Below are 14,758 nucleotides of genomic sequence, written 5' to 3' on the forward strand. Positions count from 1 at the left end.
GATAGTGCTATCACCTGCTTCTACCAGCCTTGTGGATTTTCCTCTTTGTGGATAAATGGAGATATTTCTAAGTCATTGCTACTGCAATTTTGTTTAGCTCCCAACAGGATGGTTTTTCTCTGCTTCATCCAAGGCTGACAGTTTGTTTCCTACACTGTGGGGTTTTCCATTTACCCTGACTGAGCATAGTATGTCTATAGTACATAGTCACGGGGCTCTGTGTCCCTCTGTAACTTGCCAGATATGACACTCCTATTAGTCTTGCTTTATTGTTCTGGATTTCACTTTATGTTGTTCTATAGACGTAGGACTTTCCTTGCGAGGCTCAGCCACTCCTGATACACTCTGGTTTCAAGTATTCTAGTTCATCTGACCCAGTATAGCTCTAGTCTGGTGGATTAGAAGCCCTTCTTTGGCTCATTTTGTCTATATGTCCAGTCCAGTCCTGGGGTTGATGGAGTTCATAAAGTGTAGGATAGTTTATTTTCTCTACATATAAATATGTTCCTTACCTGCAGGATGAAGACTGAGTGGCTTTTATGTGCAATTCTGATCATCTACAGCTTGCCTCCACCGCTCATGTGATTACCTTTAGCATTACTTGGGTTATTTTATTTTTGGACCTGGAAACCTTTCTGGGTCACCACTTATACCTTCCTCACAAGGTACCTACTGTATGTTCTGCCATCCAACAAGGGTTCTATTTCCTTAGGTAGTTGCTCTGGTTTCCATTTGGACTGGATTTTCTGGATAAGAAGGTTGTACCAGTGTTTCCATTGTTAGTTGAGTTTCCCTCACGCCGGATCTTACACTGTAAGTATTTGTCACTCCATGTAGCTCTCACATGTCCTTGTCCTGTTCTCTAAGGATCCGCTTTCTGTAAGAACAGATCTGAGTGCTAGACAATTACTTATGTAGATGTTTATGGTTCATGACTCCTGTGTGGCTCTTAGTACATTGTATGCCTCACGCTTTTTGTAATATTCTAAACAGGTCATACCTACAATGGGTCTGTTTTAGGCTTCTCACTCCTACCAGGTGTTTCTTACAGGCGCCTTTCTATTTGCACTGAAACTAGGCATAAACGTGATGGATTCTTCCTGGTGAATAGGAGAGTAAGTATTTCAACTTTGTTTGAGGTCCCCATGTGCAGAAGTGTCTTCGTTTCTCTCTCTTATGTTATTGGATTCACTTTTTTGCTAACAACTCTCATTCTGTAATATAGAGTCTTTACTGTATGATTATTCTTAATTCTTCTTCTAAACTTCTTATTTCTGGGGTTTTCACCTGGGGTCTCTATGTTTACTTCTAGAAGTTGTGTGATTATGGGTAGTGATATTCGGGCCAGCCCGAAACCCAAAGGTAGGCAGGTTTGGACCGGTTCCTGCACAAAATCTTCAGTCATGGGTGGGCCGTGGGTTGAGCTCTTCTCCTGCTCTCCTGCCAGCGACCTAGCACTGCCGGGCTTCTGGACCCTAAATTTATAGACTCGGCAGGCGAGTCTATAAATAGAGGGGAACAGTGGGGCGGTTCGGGAGGGGATGGGTTAGGGTCGGGTGCAGGATCGAGAATTTCTCTACTTGCACACCACTAATTGTGAGCTGTCTCTTCAGGGTCTTTCCTGATGCCTACAGGTTCCTGTTAAGAGCCCATTACTCTCGTATTCAGGGCTGCTCCGGCCATGAGGCATGGTGAGAACTCTGACGCTAGAAGTTAGAAGCGCGAAACGGGAGGTGGCATCGGGGCTGCTGCCAAATAGTAGCTTGCTACATAAAAGTCCATGCAACTTTATCATTTCCCACCGTTTGCAAATTAGGCAATGCTAGCGCATTCGTTTGATTGCAGAAGTAACGCTAGCGAAAATTCGCCAGTGTTCGGCAACTTGTACTTTAGTGAATTGGCGTTGTCGTAGCGAATTTATGCCTGGCGAAGTGTTGCGATGGCTGCGAAAGCCGCTGCTGATGAAATTTCGCCAGTTAGGGAATTTGCCCCTTCGGGAGGATCCTTCTGATTGGAGCAGGGGGAGGGACTATCCCAGTGAGTATTGACATGGAGTTTGACTAGGAAAGGAAGTTTATGGTAAGTAATAAATAAAATACAATCTTCCCTTTTCCTCTGCTCCAGGGGCCGAAGTTTGGGACTCAGTCATGAGGACATGTCATTTTAAATGAAGGGGGGTATATACTAAAACTCCAATTTATCCCATTTTTTTTATTTTAAACAAAGTAGACCTAAGTCCCATCCATGAATTTAACTCATTTATAAAAAAAATCAGTCAGTGCGGGAAAAGTATTGACAAAATTGCGTGACAGTGCAAATCTTACCGTTTTTTTCGATTTTGGTGCTTAAATTGCTCGATCTTTTTTGAATTGTTGCCCGCAAACCCCTCATTTTTTAATTATAATACGAATAATCAGATCACGATGTCTAGAAACTTCTTCAGCTTTTTAGCAGCTTTGGGGTATAATAAATCCCTAAAATTCTATTTTTTTCCTCTAAAAATTCAAATTTTGCCCTTTAAAAATTCGAACAGAAAAAAATCGAGGTTTAATAAATAGACCGTGAAGTGTCTGATATGTTTGGCCACCATTTCATTGGCCATGTGCTAAGGTGTATGTCAGGTCAGGAGATAATGAGCTTTGCTTTATCTGTTTGGTTTGGGTTATTATGCTCCCATAGGAAACAATGAAGCAGAATATACTCTGGCTCATGGTATTCATGCAGCGGCAGCCACTTACAGGTATGATGAGTGAGCAGTTCATAGTTGGAATGAAAACATAAAGGGTAAATATTTCAGTCTCTGGTAGAAATGTTTATTTTGCTCTTTGTGGTTGTATTCCTGCAGAACATCATTTGGTCATAGTATGGCTCCCTACTCTTTCTGCTTTCCCTCAAAACTCTTTGTTCTGCTGCACCTCACTTCATCTCCTTAATTATGTTTTATAGATCCCTGGTTGTCTCCTCCATTGCTCCCAAACCATCCACTCCATTGTCATGTCCATCTCTTGCTGCTCCTTTCCTCTGGAATTCCTCCTCTTCAAAAGCTAAACTCAAGTGAAGTAGAACAACTAGAACTGTATCCCTTTCAGTCTTTGCACTTATGGACCATTTCCCCAAACCATCAGGGTGGGACTGGGCTGGCGGGATACCAGGAAAAAACCCAGACGGCCCCTCTGGTCCAGACAGGGTTGTATTGTGGCATCAGAGTGAGGATGGGGTGGAGGTCCTGGCAGGTTTGTGGGGGCCCTGAGATGGCAGCCCCAGTAGGCCCAGGACCCCCCAGTCTGATGCTGTCACCCATTGTTAAAGGAGAAACAAACCCTTAATAAAAAAAACCCTACCCCCTTACTCTACATAGACCCCCCTTCCCATGGCTGCAGCAGAACAAGGAAGTACATGGCGTAGCTCAGAGGTACACTTGGGGTACGTGGTGGAGTGGAGTAAGGAGGACAAGAGCGGTACATGTTTTGGTGTATAGTGGTGCTGTTATATAAATGTGTAGAAAATACAACCAGATTCCAAGCACCAGATGACGAGAGACTGACCTGACCCTACCACCTGCTTTTGTTAACAAAGATGACGAGACAGCCCAACATCTGAGTACTCAATGTGTTTATTTTGGCAAGTTTCTCTGCTGAACAGAATATATCGCGCAGCGGGAGGAGACGGCGGCTTGGTTGGGGGACCTTCCATTGCCCATGCTTGTCTATGTCCAATGGGATGATACATTGTAAGAGAATAAATACCTGCATTGGTGGGAAGGTGCATGCCTATAGATATATGTGTAGAAGAAATGTATTTGAGCATGTCTGTTTTATTGCAGTTCTGCGACTTAACCCAGGCTCACACACATATATGTATATACATGCAGGCTCTGTCACTTTAAATAATACATTTTCCCCAGCATTTTACACTCGATTTCTGCCACCAAATTCCCCAGTTCTTCTACTTTAAAGAATTCTTCATAAAATTCCAGGACCCGCCCCCCCGACCAACGCCACCAATATTAACGATTTTTGCATGATTAAAGAACCCTTTTCAGCCAGAGATACAGTAATACATTGTTCTGCTATGGCAAAAACAAAAAATAATATTAAATACAATTTTAATAGTAATATTTGGACAAACAAAAGATGAACTGGCAATCACTTGAATCTCTGCATTTTGCTCTAACGTTCCTGCAGGAGGCGACACATCTAACAATACCAAGAAGACGGCTAAAGTGTTAATGAAAACACATTACAATCGCTTTGTCTTACCGTAATAATGAAAGAACCTCCTCACCCCGCCCCCCCTTTTAATACAACCCTCCCCCCCAAAATAATTACCCCCCTCTGTAGGGGAGGAGTCCAGAGAGCCTCATGCTTTTGGCAAGTGGTAGTGAGAATTGTGACAAGGTGTCGCTGATCTCTCTTCTGGGCGGAGGATCTGTAGAGAGCAGAAGGCACGTAGTTCAATCCTCAGTATGGCGGTGGGAAATGGTGGAGGACGTATTCAGCCTATATATATAATAAGGAATTAGCTGTGTTGGTACCTCCCCCTGGAGTGAACGTTACAGAGAAGCCGGGCACATCACTCCTCCCCTTTGCCATACGTATAAGCAGTATGAACTTAAAGAAGATCCAGTGCCTCAACAAGAGTCTTGTTGTAGGCCTCCACCGTTTAACCATGGAAGTAAGGCAGCTGAAGCGCCAAACAGGAGCCTCTTCCCCAGCCTTGCGCTTGGTAAAGGAGACAATGGAAACCCTTGACCCAAGTGGGTCTAACCGATAACGTGACTCTTTCCCCACAATGGAGACGTAAAAATCCACTTAAGATGACAGATGTTAAATCCACAATGAAAGCCTTAGAGACCTGCCAGGATGCAGCCGGGAAGGATGAAGGAAGCCATTTATGTAGGTGACAATCATGGGACAAATGTATTGCGGGGTTATGAAACTCTGAAGGAGGTCTGTAAGCTATCTCTGTAAATGGCATTACCCCTCCCTGGACTGCCAGTCTCCAGCATGAGAATAGGTGGATTCTATCCGTGGTCCATGTTTACTGTGTCTGCCTCACCGTGCTCCGCCATCACGGCCCCTCTCTTCTGCCTTTTCTCTTTTGCGTCCAGCTTCTCCACTTCCCAATTCTACTGCCCCTTTTCCTCCTGTCACCAAGCTACTTATTTCATCAGTGGGAGAGCGGCCAATGCTTCCATCTACCTGAACACGGATGTCAGGAGAGATGCACAGCTGGTGGTGCGGGACAAGACCACCATTGTCTGTACACTTGGGGAATAGGTAGGTCTTCATCTGTCCTTTCCCCTTGACGTTGACCGTCCCCCTATAATCAAAATCGTAACCCATTTTGACCAGCACTCTGTAGCTTTCCTCACTAGCCTGGATACGGCACTCCACGCCTGTCGTGTCCATTCTGCTGGCAATGTTCACTGTGTCCCCCCAGATATCATACAGAAGTTTGGTGGTCCCAATCACACCAGCCGTCAGTGGCCCGTGGTTGAAGCCAATGCGTAACTTGAAGTTAAACCACAGCATATTGTTGTTAAAGTCGTCCACCACACTCATCATTTCCTTGGCAAACTCAAAGAGGGTCTGCAGGTGGCGGTGCGGTTGGCTGCTGTCTTGACATTGGGACGGGTTAAGTCCTGAAGCAGCCATGTATGTAGCTCCAATAGTTTTAATTTTCTCAATACAGGAGTAATGCGGTTTGCTAAGGAGCTCATCGAAGTCCCCAATAAGTTCATTAAGGACGCGGTAGCATTCCTTTCCTCCCTCGTAGTTTTCCTCATAGAACTCACTGAAGTTGACTATGCTGGCAAAGATGACACCTGCATCATCATGGTTCTTGGAGTAGCTCTGTGAGACCTTCAGTTGCTCGGCCACATGGTAAGGGATTATGTTTCGCAGGAGCCAGTCCGCTTGGTCTCTCATGCTCTGGATTTTGGTGCGATGGAGATCGGCCTCGACATCTCCATGATAATGTAGTCGATAGCTGACATCAAACTCACGGTTCAGGAACCACACCAGGAGGAGGAGGAGAAAGTAGGCTACAGCTATTTCTTGACCGAGGCGAGTGAATGGGAGCTCAGTTCTGGGGTTGTCCAGAGTCTCATAGGATGAATTGGATGTGCTGAAAAAATATAAAGTATGTGGTTATACTATAAACTAGGGATATACCTTATGGTAACTAAGCATGTTATTATACTATAAGGGCAAATGTAATGGTAACTAAACATGTTATACAGTAAAGAGGTATGAAATAGTAATTCAGTGTATTATACAGTAAAGCATATCTAATGGTAATTCATCATGTTATAGACAGTAAGGAGATAAATCATCATGGTAGCTTGCTAAGCAGCTGCATTATTCTGCCTTCTGAAGGCCTATCTAACGGTTAGTTTTCCTTACCATAAAAAATCCATTGTACATCCCCTGACCATCCTCTTAATTAGCCAAAATCACATATAATCAATACAGTGTGGCCCATTACTAGCCAAAGAATATAATCACAGATATACAGTATATGGGACCCATCTTGAAGCACCTTGCTGATGAAATTCACCATTAACGAATGGTCTAAAACTGGGTTAATAACCCTATTTACTGTTTAATGGAGTCAACTCAAAACGGTATAGTCTGATAGTCTTGGGTTAGACCAGGGGTCCCCAACCTTTTTACCCCTGAGACTCATTCAAATGTGAAAAGAGTTGGGGAGCAAAACAAGCATGAAAATAGTTCCTGGGCGGGTGCCAAATAAGGGCTGTAATTGGCTATTTGATAGCCCCTATGTGGACTGGCAGCCTACAGGATTCTCTGTTCGGCAGTACATCTGGTTTTTATACAACCAAAACTTGCCTCCAAGCCTGGAATTCAAAAATAAGCTCCTGCTTTGAGTAGGGTTGCCACCTTTTCCTAAAAATGTACCAGCTGGTGGGGGCGGGAACAAAAGGGCGTGGTTTGTGACGTAAAAGGGGGGGTCATGACATAAAAAAAAAGGGGGTGTGGCTGTGCCGCGGCGAAGACCAGAAGGAGGACAAAAGTTAAGTTTCCAACGGATTGGGGGCGGGCCAAGGGGTTTTGTTAAGGGTATTACAAATTTACCGGCAGCTACATTTCCGGTAAATTTGTAATTCCGGGCGCTGGCCTTGACAGGTGTTTTACCGGCTAGGCTGGTAAAACACCTGCCAAGGCTGGGCCGTGCAGCCAGCCCCCCCCCCACATGCTGATTTTCTTTGCGCTTGCAGCTGACTGCTCCCCTGGTAGTTACGCCACAGTAGTTATGCTACATCCAAGTGGTTGGTGAGTAACATGTTGCTTGTGAGCCAGTGGTTGGGGATCACTGGGACAAAGCGTAAGCATATCTGGTCTATCAGCCATGGATCGGCTGCTCATATACTCTGCTACATGCATCCTATTGCTGGGTTTAAACCCAAAGCCCTGTGTTTTGTGATCCCTTGGATTCCCACTACAAAGCAAGGCTGCTTGCTATTGAGCTGCTCAAAGTGCCCGACCCTTATTCCAGTCTCACCAGATTTCTTGCCTGCCCAGGTGGAAGCTTTAGGAACACCACACAGTCAGATCTAGTTGCAACCATGCAGCCGAGGGAGCCCACTTGCTGAAACGCGGCAGTTATAGACAAAAGAGGATACAATAGTTTGTCCCACATGTCCCCTCCATCTCAGGCCGAAGAGGTTAGTATTAACCTTCTGCCTGGCCAAACCGAATCCGAATCCTAATTTGCATATGCAAATTAGGGGCGGGAGGGAAATCTCGTGATTTATTGTCACAAAACAAGGAAGTAAACATTGTTTCCCCTTCCCCCTTCTAATTTGCATATGCAAATTAGGATTGGGTTCGGTATTCAGCCGAATCTTTCGCGAATGATTCGGGGGTTCGGCTGAATCCAAAATAATGGATTCGGTGCATCCCTACATATAAGGCATGTTGGCATCAAGCATCATTTTTACCGGCCAGGGGCGGTAAAATACCGGCAAGGTGGTAACCCTAAGTGCAACCCATTACATGATGATATTGTCATTATATAATTAAGGGGGAGCCCTGGGTTGAGGTGGTTTACCCTAAAAAAGATGTTAAATGGCACCTGTCACCCTAAAATAGAGAGCGTTAGGCTGCCCACACTGGTGCCAGTGGCCATGTTGTTTGCATGCATGGCTGTAATGAAATTCTCATGTAAACGTCTCACAATCTGACGTCATGCACATAATAAGCGAGTTGCGGCACTTGCTCAATGTGCACATGTGTGTGCCCCAACATGGCCGCCTGCAACGAGAGCTCCCTCCTGGTGCGGGCAGTTTAGCACTTGCAAGTGCAATTAAAAAAAAAATATATATATATATATTGTTTCCTTCGATTGGAATGTTGGGTCTATTTAGGGTGACAGGTGCCCTTTAAGGTGAGATTTGAGGAGAATGCCTGTTTAGTTTCTTGTCAGCTTGAAGGTTAATTAGGTTTTGCACATTTTGTCCCAGATCTTCATGGAACTTGGTTCACTGTATAGGACAAGAATGTTTTCATATATCTGTATCCTTGTTATTAGCTTAGGAGCAAATGATACAAGTCAAACAGAGCACTGCTTTGGGCTCATGCCAGACCAGGTATTTTTTTATGCTACAAAATGGCCAGCTGAATATTTTAGGGCTGCAAAACAACTTGTTCCAATAGTAACAGGTAGTTTCCTTCACACTTAATAGGAAGCCGTTGTGAGTCGGCAGCTTATTGGCCCGTGTGGGGTCTTCCAATGGGCTTCCCTGATCGATATCTGTCTGACCTTGATTGGGCAAGTTAAAAAATCCTGTTGGATCTCGCTCCCGCGATCTGACTGCCCGTATATGATCCATTATGATCCGATTGTTGGGCCTTAGGGCCCACGATCGGATCAGCCCGATATCGCTCACTTCAATGTGGGCATATCGGGTAGAGATCCGCTCGTTTGGCGACATCGCCAAACGAGTGGATCTCCACGTCTATGGCCACCATTAAAGGAACAGTAACAGTTTATATAAACTGCTGCTGCTGTGTAGCCATGGGGGCAGCCATTCAAGCACAGGACACACTGTAGATAACAGATAAGTTCTGAAGAATCCCATTGTATACTACAGAGCATATCTGTTATCTGCTGTTATCCTGTGCCTTTTCTCCTTTATAAGCTTTAAATGGCTGCATCCATGGCTACTAGTGATACCCACGGGTTTACCCTCTGGTTGGGTGGGTTCAGGCCAACCTTGCACTCTTCCTTGCGGGTGGCTTCTCTCCCTGCCCGCCACCATCAAATGCCGGCTTCCGACTTTTATAGACCTTGCGCCTGCTTGCCCCACCCCTTTTGTGAAGTCATTGGTGGGGCAGGTCTATAAAAGCAACCTGGAAGTCGGATGCGTCCGGGCGTGGGCTAAGGGAGGGCGGGTTAGCGTCAGGAGATGCCGACCCGCACATCACTAATGGCTGCACAGCAGCTTGTTTATATAAACTATAGTAGAATATCTCAAGTAAACACACCAGTTTTACCAGTGCAGGGCAACACTACATGATATTTTCATTACTTAAATGCACTATAATGTTTTGGTTTGGTTACTGTCCCTTTAAGCCTTTAATGTCAGTCTTTATGTGCTTAAGGGATCATCAGAACTGAACAGAAGGGAGTCAGCAGTAAATAACCATAAATCAGCACAAGAGTCATGTCTGAATCAATAATCCTATGTCTGAAGAGGGATTCTATAGTTTACACCATTTATCATGTAGATGTTTTAGAATGAACAAGAAAAGAGGTGTAAAAACAGAGACAATGGGTTTAGAGGTTGTGGGGGAGGCGGCGGTGTATGGGTGGGGGTTGGGGGTCCCACTCCCAACTGATCAACTTTATCAAGACATTTGTGAAAAACAGACCTGAAATAAATGTAATTAATACACTTTCATTCTCTTTATTTTGCTCCTTAGTTAAAGTGGAGGGTCCCAACCTAACTACCTACAATGTTCAAGTTGTTAAAATATAATTCCCAGAACCCCCAAGAGCCTTGGATGCGTCTGAAAAGCTGGCAGTTTAAGGACGTTTGAAACCACATATTTCTTTATTCTCCAGTTTAAAGACAGGGAAGACAGAAACACTGGAGGATGACGATTTGAGTGAACCCCAAACCTTTCACGAAGATTTAGGCAAATGCCTAACTGAATGTGAACACTAAGGGGCCCATTTACTTAGCGCGAGTGAATGAATAGAAGAAAAAATACTTCGACCTTCGACTACGAGTTTGAATCGAACGTTTCGAACTAAAAATCGTTCGACTATTCGACCATTCGATAGTCGAAGTACTGTCTCTTTAAAGAAAACTTCGACCCCCTACTTCGCCAAGTAAAACCTACCGAACATCAATGTTAGCCTATGGGGAAGGTCCCCATAGGCGTTCTAAGCTTTTTTTGATCGAACGAAAATCCTTCGATCGTTCGATCGAACGAATTGCGGTAAATCCTTTGACTTCGATATTTGAAGACGAAGGATTTAACTTCGACAGTCGAATATCGAGGGTTAATTTACCCTCTATATTCGACACTAAGTAGATGTGACCCTAAGAGTAACAATATATTTAACTTCAGGGGCCCAGTCCCCCCTTCCCCCGTGAAAATGTATTTCCAGGCCCCAATTGCCCCAATAACTCGCTGCGATCCCCCTGCTGCTCCTACTCATAGCTCCCAACATTTGGAAAATAGAAAGGGGGATATTTGACCATGCACATTTTATGGCCACACCCCTACATAGCACTTCCATTTTACAAAATTCGGCAGGCTAAGGAAGGTTTGAACACATTTCTGGGGGTTCCTGGTCAGTGGTATCTTTGCTTATCTTAAATAGTTACAAATATACCTAAGTGCAGCTGCCACTAGTGATGTGCAGGCTGGCCCAAAACCTGCTGGACCCACGGGTCTGATGGGTTCGGTTGGCTCATGCACAAAATCTTCTCCTAGCACTGCCAGCTTTTGGCGCCTAAATTGATGGACTAGCGCATGCCCCTTTTGTGACATCACTGCGGGTCTATAAATAGATGGGGAACGGCGGGCCAGGCCAGATACGGGTTGGGAGGGGGTGGGTTCGGGTCGGGTGCAGGTTGAGAACCACTAGCTGCCACGTATTCTGGGCTCTCAGCCAAAAGCCTCATATTTGATTCAGTTTTAGACACTTTGTATCTTTTTTTTGGCTGTTCAGTGCAGGAGATCAAAAGATCAAAGAGAGAGTTGGGACATTTCAGTAACAATCCGGGACTGCGGGCTGAGCTGTTAAAATGGGGACTGTCCCGCAAAAAACAGGACAGTTGGGAGGTATGCTCATACTACCCAGGAATCAGTGGGAGCAGGGTCTGCTTCCTCGGTAGTTATGCCACTGTTTCTAAATCACGTAATCTAAAGTCATGTGATTTGAAGGGTTTGATTGGTTTTGGCCAAATCTGAATCCTGCTGAAAAAGGCAAATATTTGGACTAATCCTGAATTATTCCTAGTTACTGACAACTTATCCACAGTGATGCTTCTCCTTTAAGTACATGGGTATCACTTTGCCCTAGAAAGTGCCCGGTCCTATGACAACTGCCCCCGCTGCATGAAAGGCAGTTCCGCTATAGTCACTTACCTACTAACACCTTCTCAATGTTACATTGTCTATTTGGGGAGTAGAAGCCCTTTGTTCATGCCTTACACACCAGCTGCTATAATATTCCCTAAAGGTCAAATTTACATTCTATGCATTTGCCTAAAACCGTAAACGGAATCTTCTGGCTTCCTTGTTACTAAGTCTTTCCCAGTATTTCCCATGGATATTCGCCACTTACCTTAAATTTGCTTCAATGTCTGTCCCAGGATCCAGCGGAGGCCTATAATATAGAAACAATGAAGCTGTAACTTTGCTCCAATAATAAGTGGCACTCAGATGTTCCTATAAAATATCTGAATAATGTCAGTATAACATAGAGGGGAAATACACCCCCTTCTTCAAGATGAGTTCACAAAACAGCCCTTGTACTTAAAATACTTTTTGTCCATTGTTACAATTAATATCTTTGTTTTTTTGTGTTCTTTCTTCATTATCTGGAAACCCAATATCCAGAAAGCTCAGAATTATGGAAAGGCCATCTCCCGTGGACTCAATTAGAATTAAATAATTTTTTTTAAATGATTTTCAATAATAAAACAGTCGCTTGTACTTGATCCCAACTAAGATATAATTAATCCTTATTGGAAGCAAAACCAGCCTATTGGGTTTATTTAATGTTTACGTGCTTTTCTAATAGACTTAAAGCATGAGAGATCCGTTATCCAGAAGGCCCAGGTCCCGAGCACTCTGGATAACAGGTCCCATACCTGTAGTAAAAAGTGCAAACTGTGAAACTGAGTACACTTTAATTTTTTTATCTTTCTGGGAGAGATGGAGAAAGTACTTCAACAATCAACTCAATCAATTTACCATTCTCAGTTATACCCCATGTATAATAGATTCCTTATCTGTAAACCTGAGACATAGGAAGCAGTTAATTTTGCCTAATGAAAAAGTTACTCAACACAGGACCTATTTATTTTGCTCATATTGAACAAAGGAATATGTTGTCCATAAAAAAAATCCCCAGTAGTGATTTTTATACAGGTATGGGACCTGTTATCCAGAATGCTTGGGACCTGGGGTTTTCTGGATAACGGATCTTTTCGTAATTTCGATCTCCATACCTTGTCTACTATAAAATCTTGTAATTATTAAATAAACCCAATAGTCTGGGTTTGCTTCGAATAATTATATATTAGTTGGGATCAAGTCCAAGCTACTGTTTTACTATTACATAGAAAAAGGAAATCATTTTTAAAAATGTGGATTATTGGATAAAAGGAGTCTATGGGAGACGGTCTTTCCATAATTCGGAGCTTTCTGCATAACACGTTTCCTCATAATGGATCCCATACATGTTTAGAAGCAGTTATTTAACTGTGCCCCAGCCCACAGATTTAACTGGATGTTGGGTTCCAATTTACTTAAAAGAGGTAGTTCATCTTTAAGTTAACTTTTAGTATGTTGTAGAATGACCAATTCTAAGGGCAGAGACAGATGAGAAGATTTGGGGAGATTTAGTCGCGCGGCAACAAATCACCACTTCTTCGGGCGACTAATCTCCCTGAACTGCCTCCCCACCAGCTAGAATCTAAATCGCCGGTGGGATGGTACTTGGAGAGCTTCGTTTTCCGAAGTTGCCTCGTGAGGAAACTTTGGGCAACTTTGGACAATGAATCGCTCCAAATGCCATCCCACCGGCAATTCTAGCTGGCGTGGGAGGCAGTTTAGGGAGATTAGTCGCCTGAAGAAGTGGTGATTTGTTGCCGTGCGACTAAAGCTGCCCATAGATGTTGAGATTGTTAAAAGATCCGATCCTCATCGTGAGACCACGATTTTCTCGGAACGATCGTCTGATCGTACAAATTGAACATCAACCCCATCTAAAAACAAATGCTCTGTAAGTCTACAAATATATTGTTATTTCTACTTTTTATTCTCATCTTTCTATTCAGGCCTCTCCTATTCATATTCCAGTCTCTTATTTGAATCAATGCATGGTTGCGAGGGTAATTTGGACCCTAGCAACCAGATTTCTGAAATTGCAAACTGGAGAGCTGCTGAATAAAAAGTTAAATAACTCAAAAACCACAAATAATAATGAAAACCCATTGCAAATTGTTTCAGAATATCCCTCTCTACATCATACTAATTACTAATATTTAATTTAAAGGTGAACAACCCTTTGTCAAAGCTCCATAATCCTCCAGGGCAGAGCTAAGGGCAGAGACACACGCTCAGATTCTGGGAGATTTAGTCGCTCGTTGACAAATCTCCTCTTCTTCGGGGCGACTAATCTTCCCAAACTGCCTCCCGCCGCTAGAATCTAAATTGCCGGCAGGATGGCAACTTCGGGCGACTTTGGAAAACGAAGCGCACCGATTGCCATCCCGCCGGCGATTTACATTCTAGCCCGGTGGGGAGGCAGTTCGGGGAGATTAGTCGCCCCAAAGACGAGGAGATTTGTCTCTGGGCGACTAATCTCCCCGAATCTGAGCGTGTGTCTCTGCGCTTAAGGTTACAATCGTTTTTACGCTTGAACTTCAATGTATTGGTGCTTTGCTCCTGCACTGTGTCCAACAGCAACAGGTATAGTGGGGATGGAAGGGGACTTTGATAGGAAGACATGTCACTATGTCTTCACTTTCAACAACAAAATGGTTCTCCTTCCAGTACTCACCTTTGTGGGCACAAGGGCAGGTAGATGAGGATGAGCATGGTGGCGCCTGCTATGGTGGCAAGTGAGGAGCGCAGCCAGGAGCTGAGTTGGCAGAAGTTACAGTACTGAACCATCGGGATGAGAAGGGCTGAACACAGGAACATTGTGTACTGTGGAAAATAAAAGTGGAGAAAAAAAATAATTAAGTCAACCCCAACTAATCCTGTTAGTTTTGAGATACTTGTGGTATTTGTTCACATAGTCATTGTGGCCAAGGACAGAAAGAGGTCAGTGCTGATACTAATCAGGTATTACTGGTAATGGCAGAAATTACTGAGTCCCTTCAAGTTCTTCTATTAAAGGGGAACTATCACGAAAATGAAAATTTTATGAAAGCTTCCTCATACTGAAATAAGAAACTTTCTAAATACAACCATATAAATATTCTGTACTGTTCCTGAAATAATCAAGTTCATCTTCACTATCCCTCTTTCAGCATCTGTTT

General features: G+C 43.8%; 1 protein-coding gene across 1 annotated transcript in view; it reads right to left on the reverse strand.

Annotated features, from left to right (window-relative positions):
* Window positions 1–5,049: 5,049 nt before the first annotated feature.
* The window catches only part of adcy9.L (adenylate cyclase 9 L homeolog), an 81,989-nt gene continuing 72,280 nt past the window's right edge, over window positions 5,050–14,758 (reverse strand). The window contains 5 exon segments of the mRNA NM_001085833.1: window positions 5,050–6,129; window positions 11,830–11,871; window positions 14,275–14,337; window positions 14,339–14,348; window positions 14,351–14,423. Of these exon segments, the coding sequence (NP_001079302.1) occupies window positions 5,055–6,129; window positions 11,830–11,871; window positions 14,275–14,337; window positions 14,339–14,348; window positions 14,351–14,423 (1,263 nt within the window). The 3' untranslated portion in view covers window positions 5,050–5,054.

The sequence above is a fragment of the Xenopus laevis genome, chromosome 9_10L, assembly GCF_017654675.1.
Source record: "Xenopus laevis strain J_2021 chromosome 9_10L, Xenopus_laevis_v10.1, whole genome shotgun sequence".
NCBI classification, from domain to species: Eukaryota; Metazoa; Chordata; class Amphibia; order Anura; family Pipidae; genus Xenopus; species Xenopus laevis.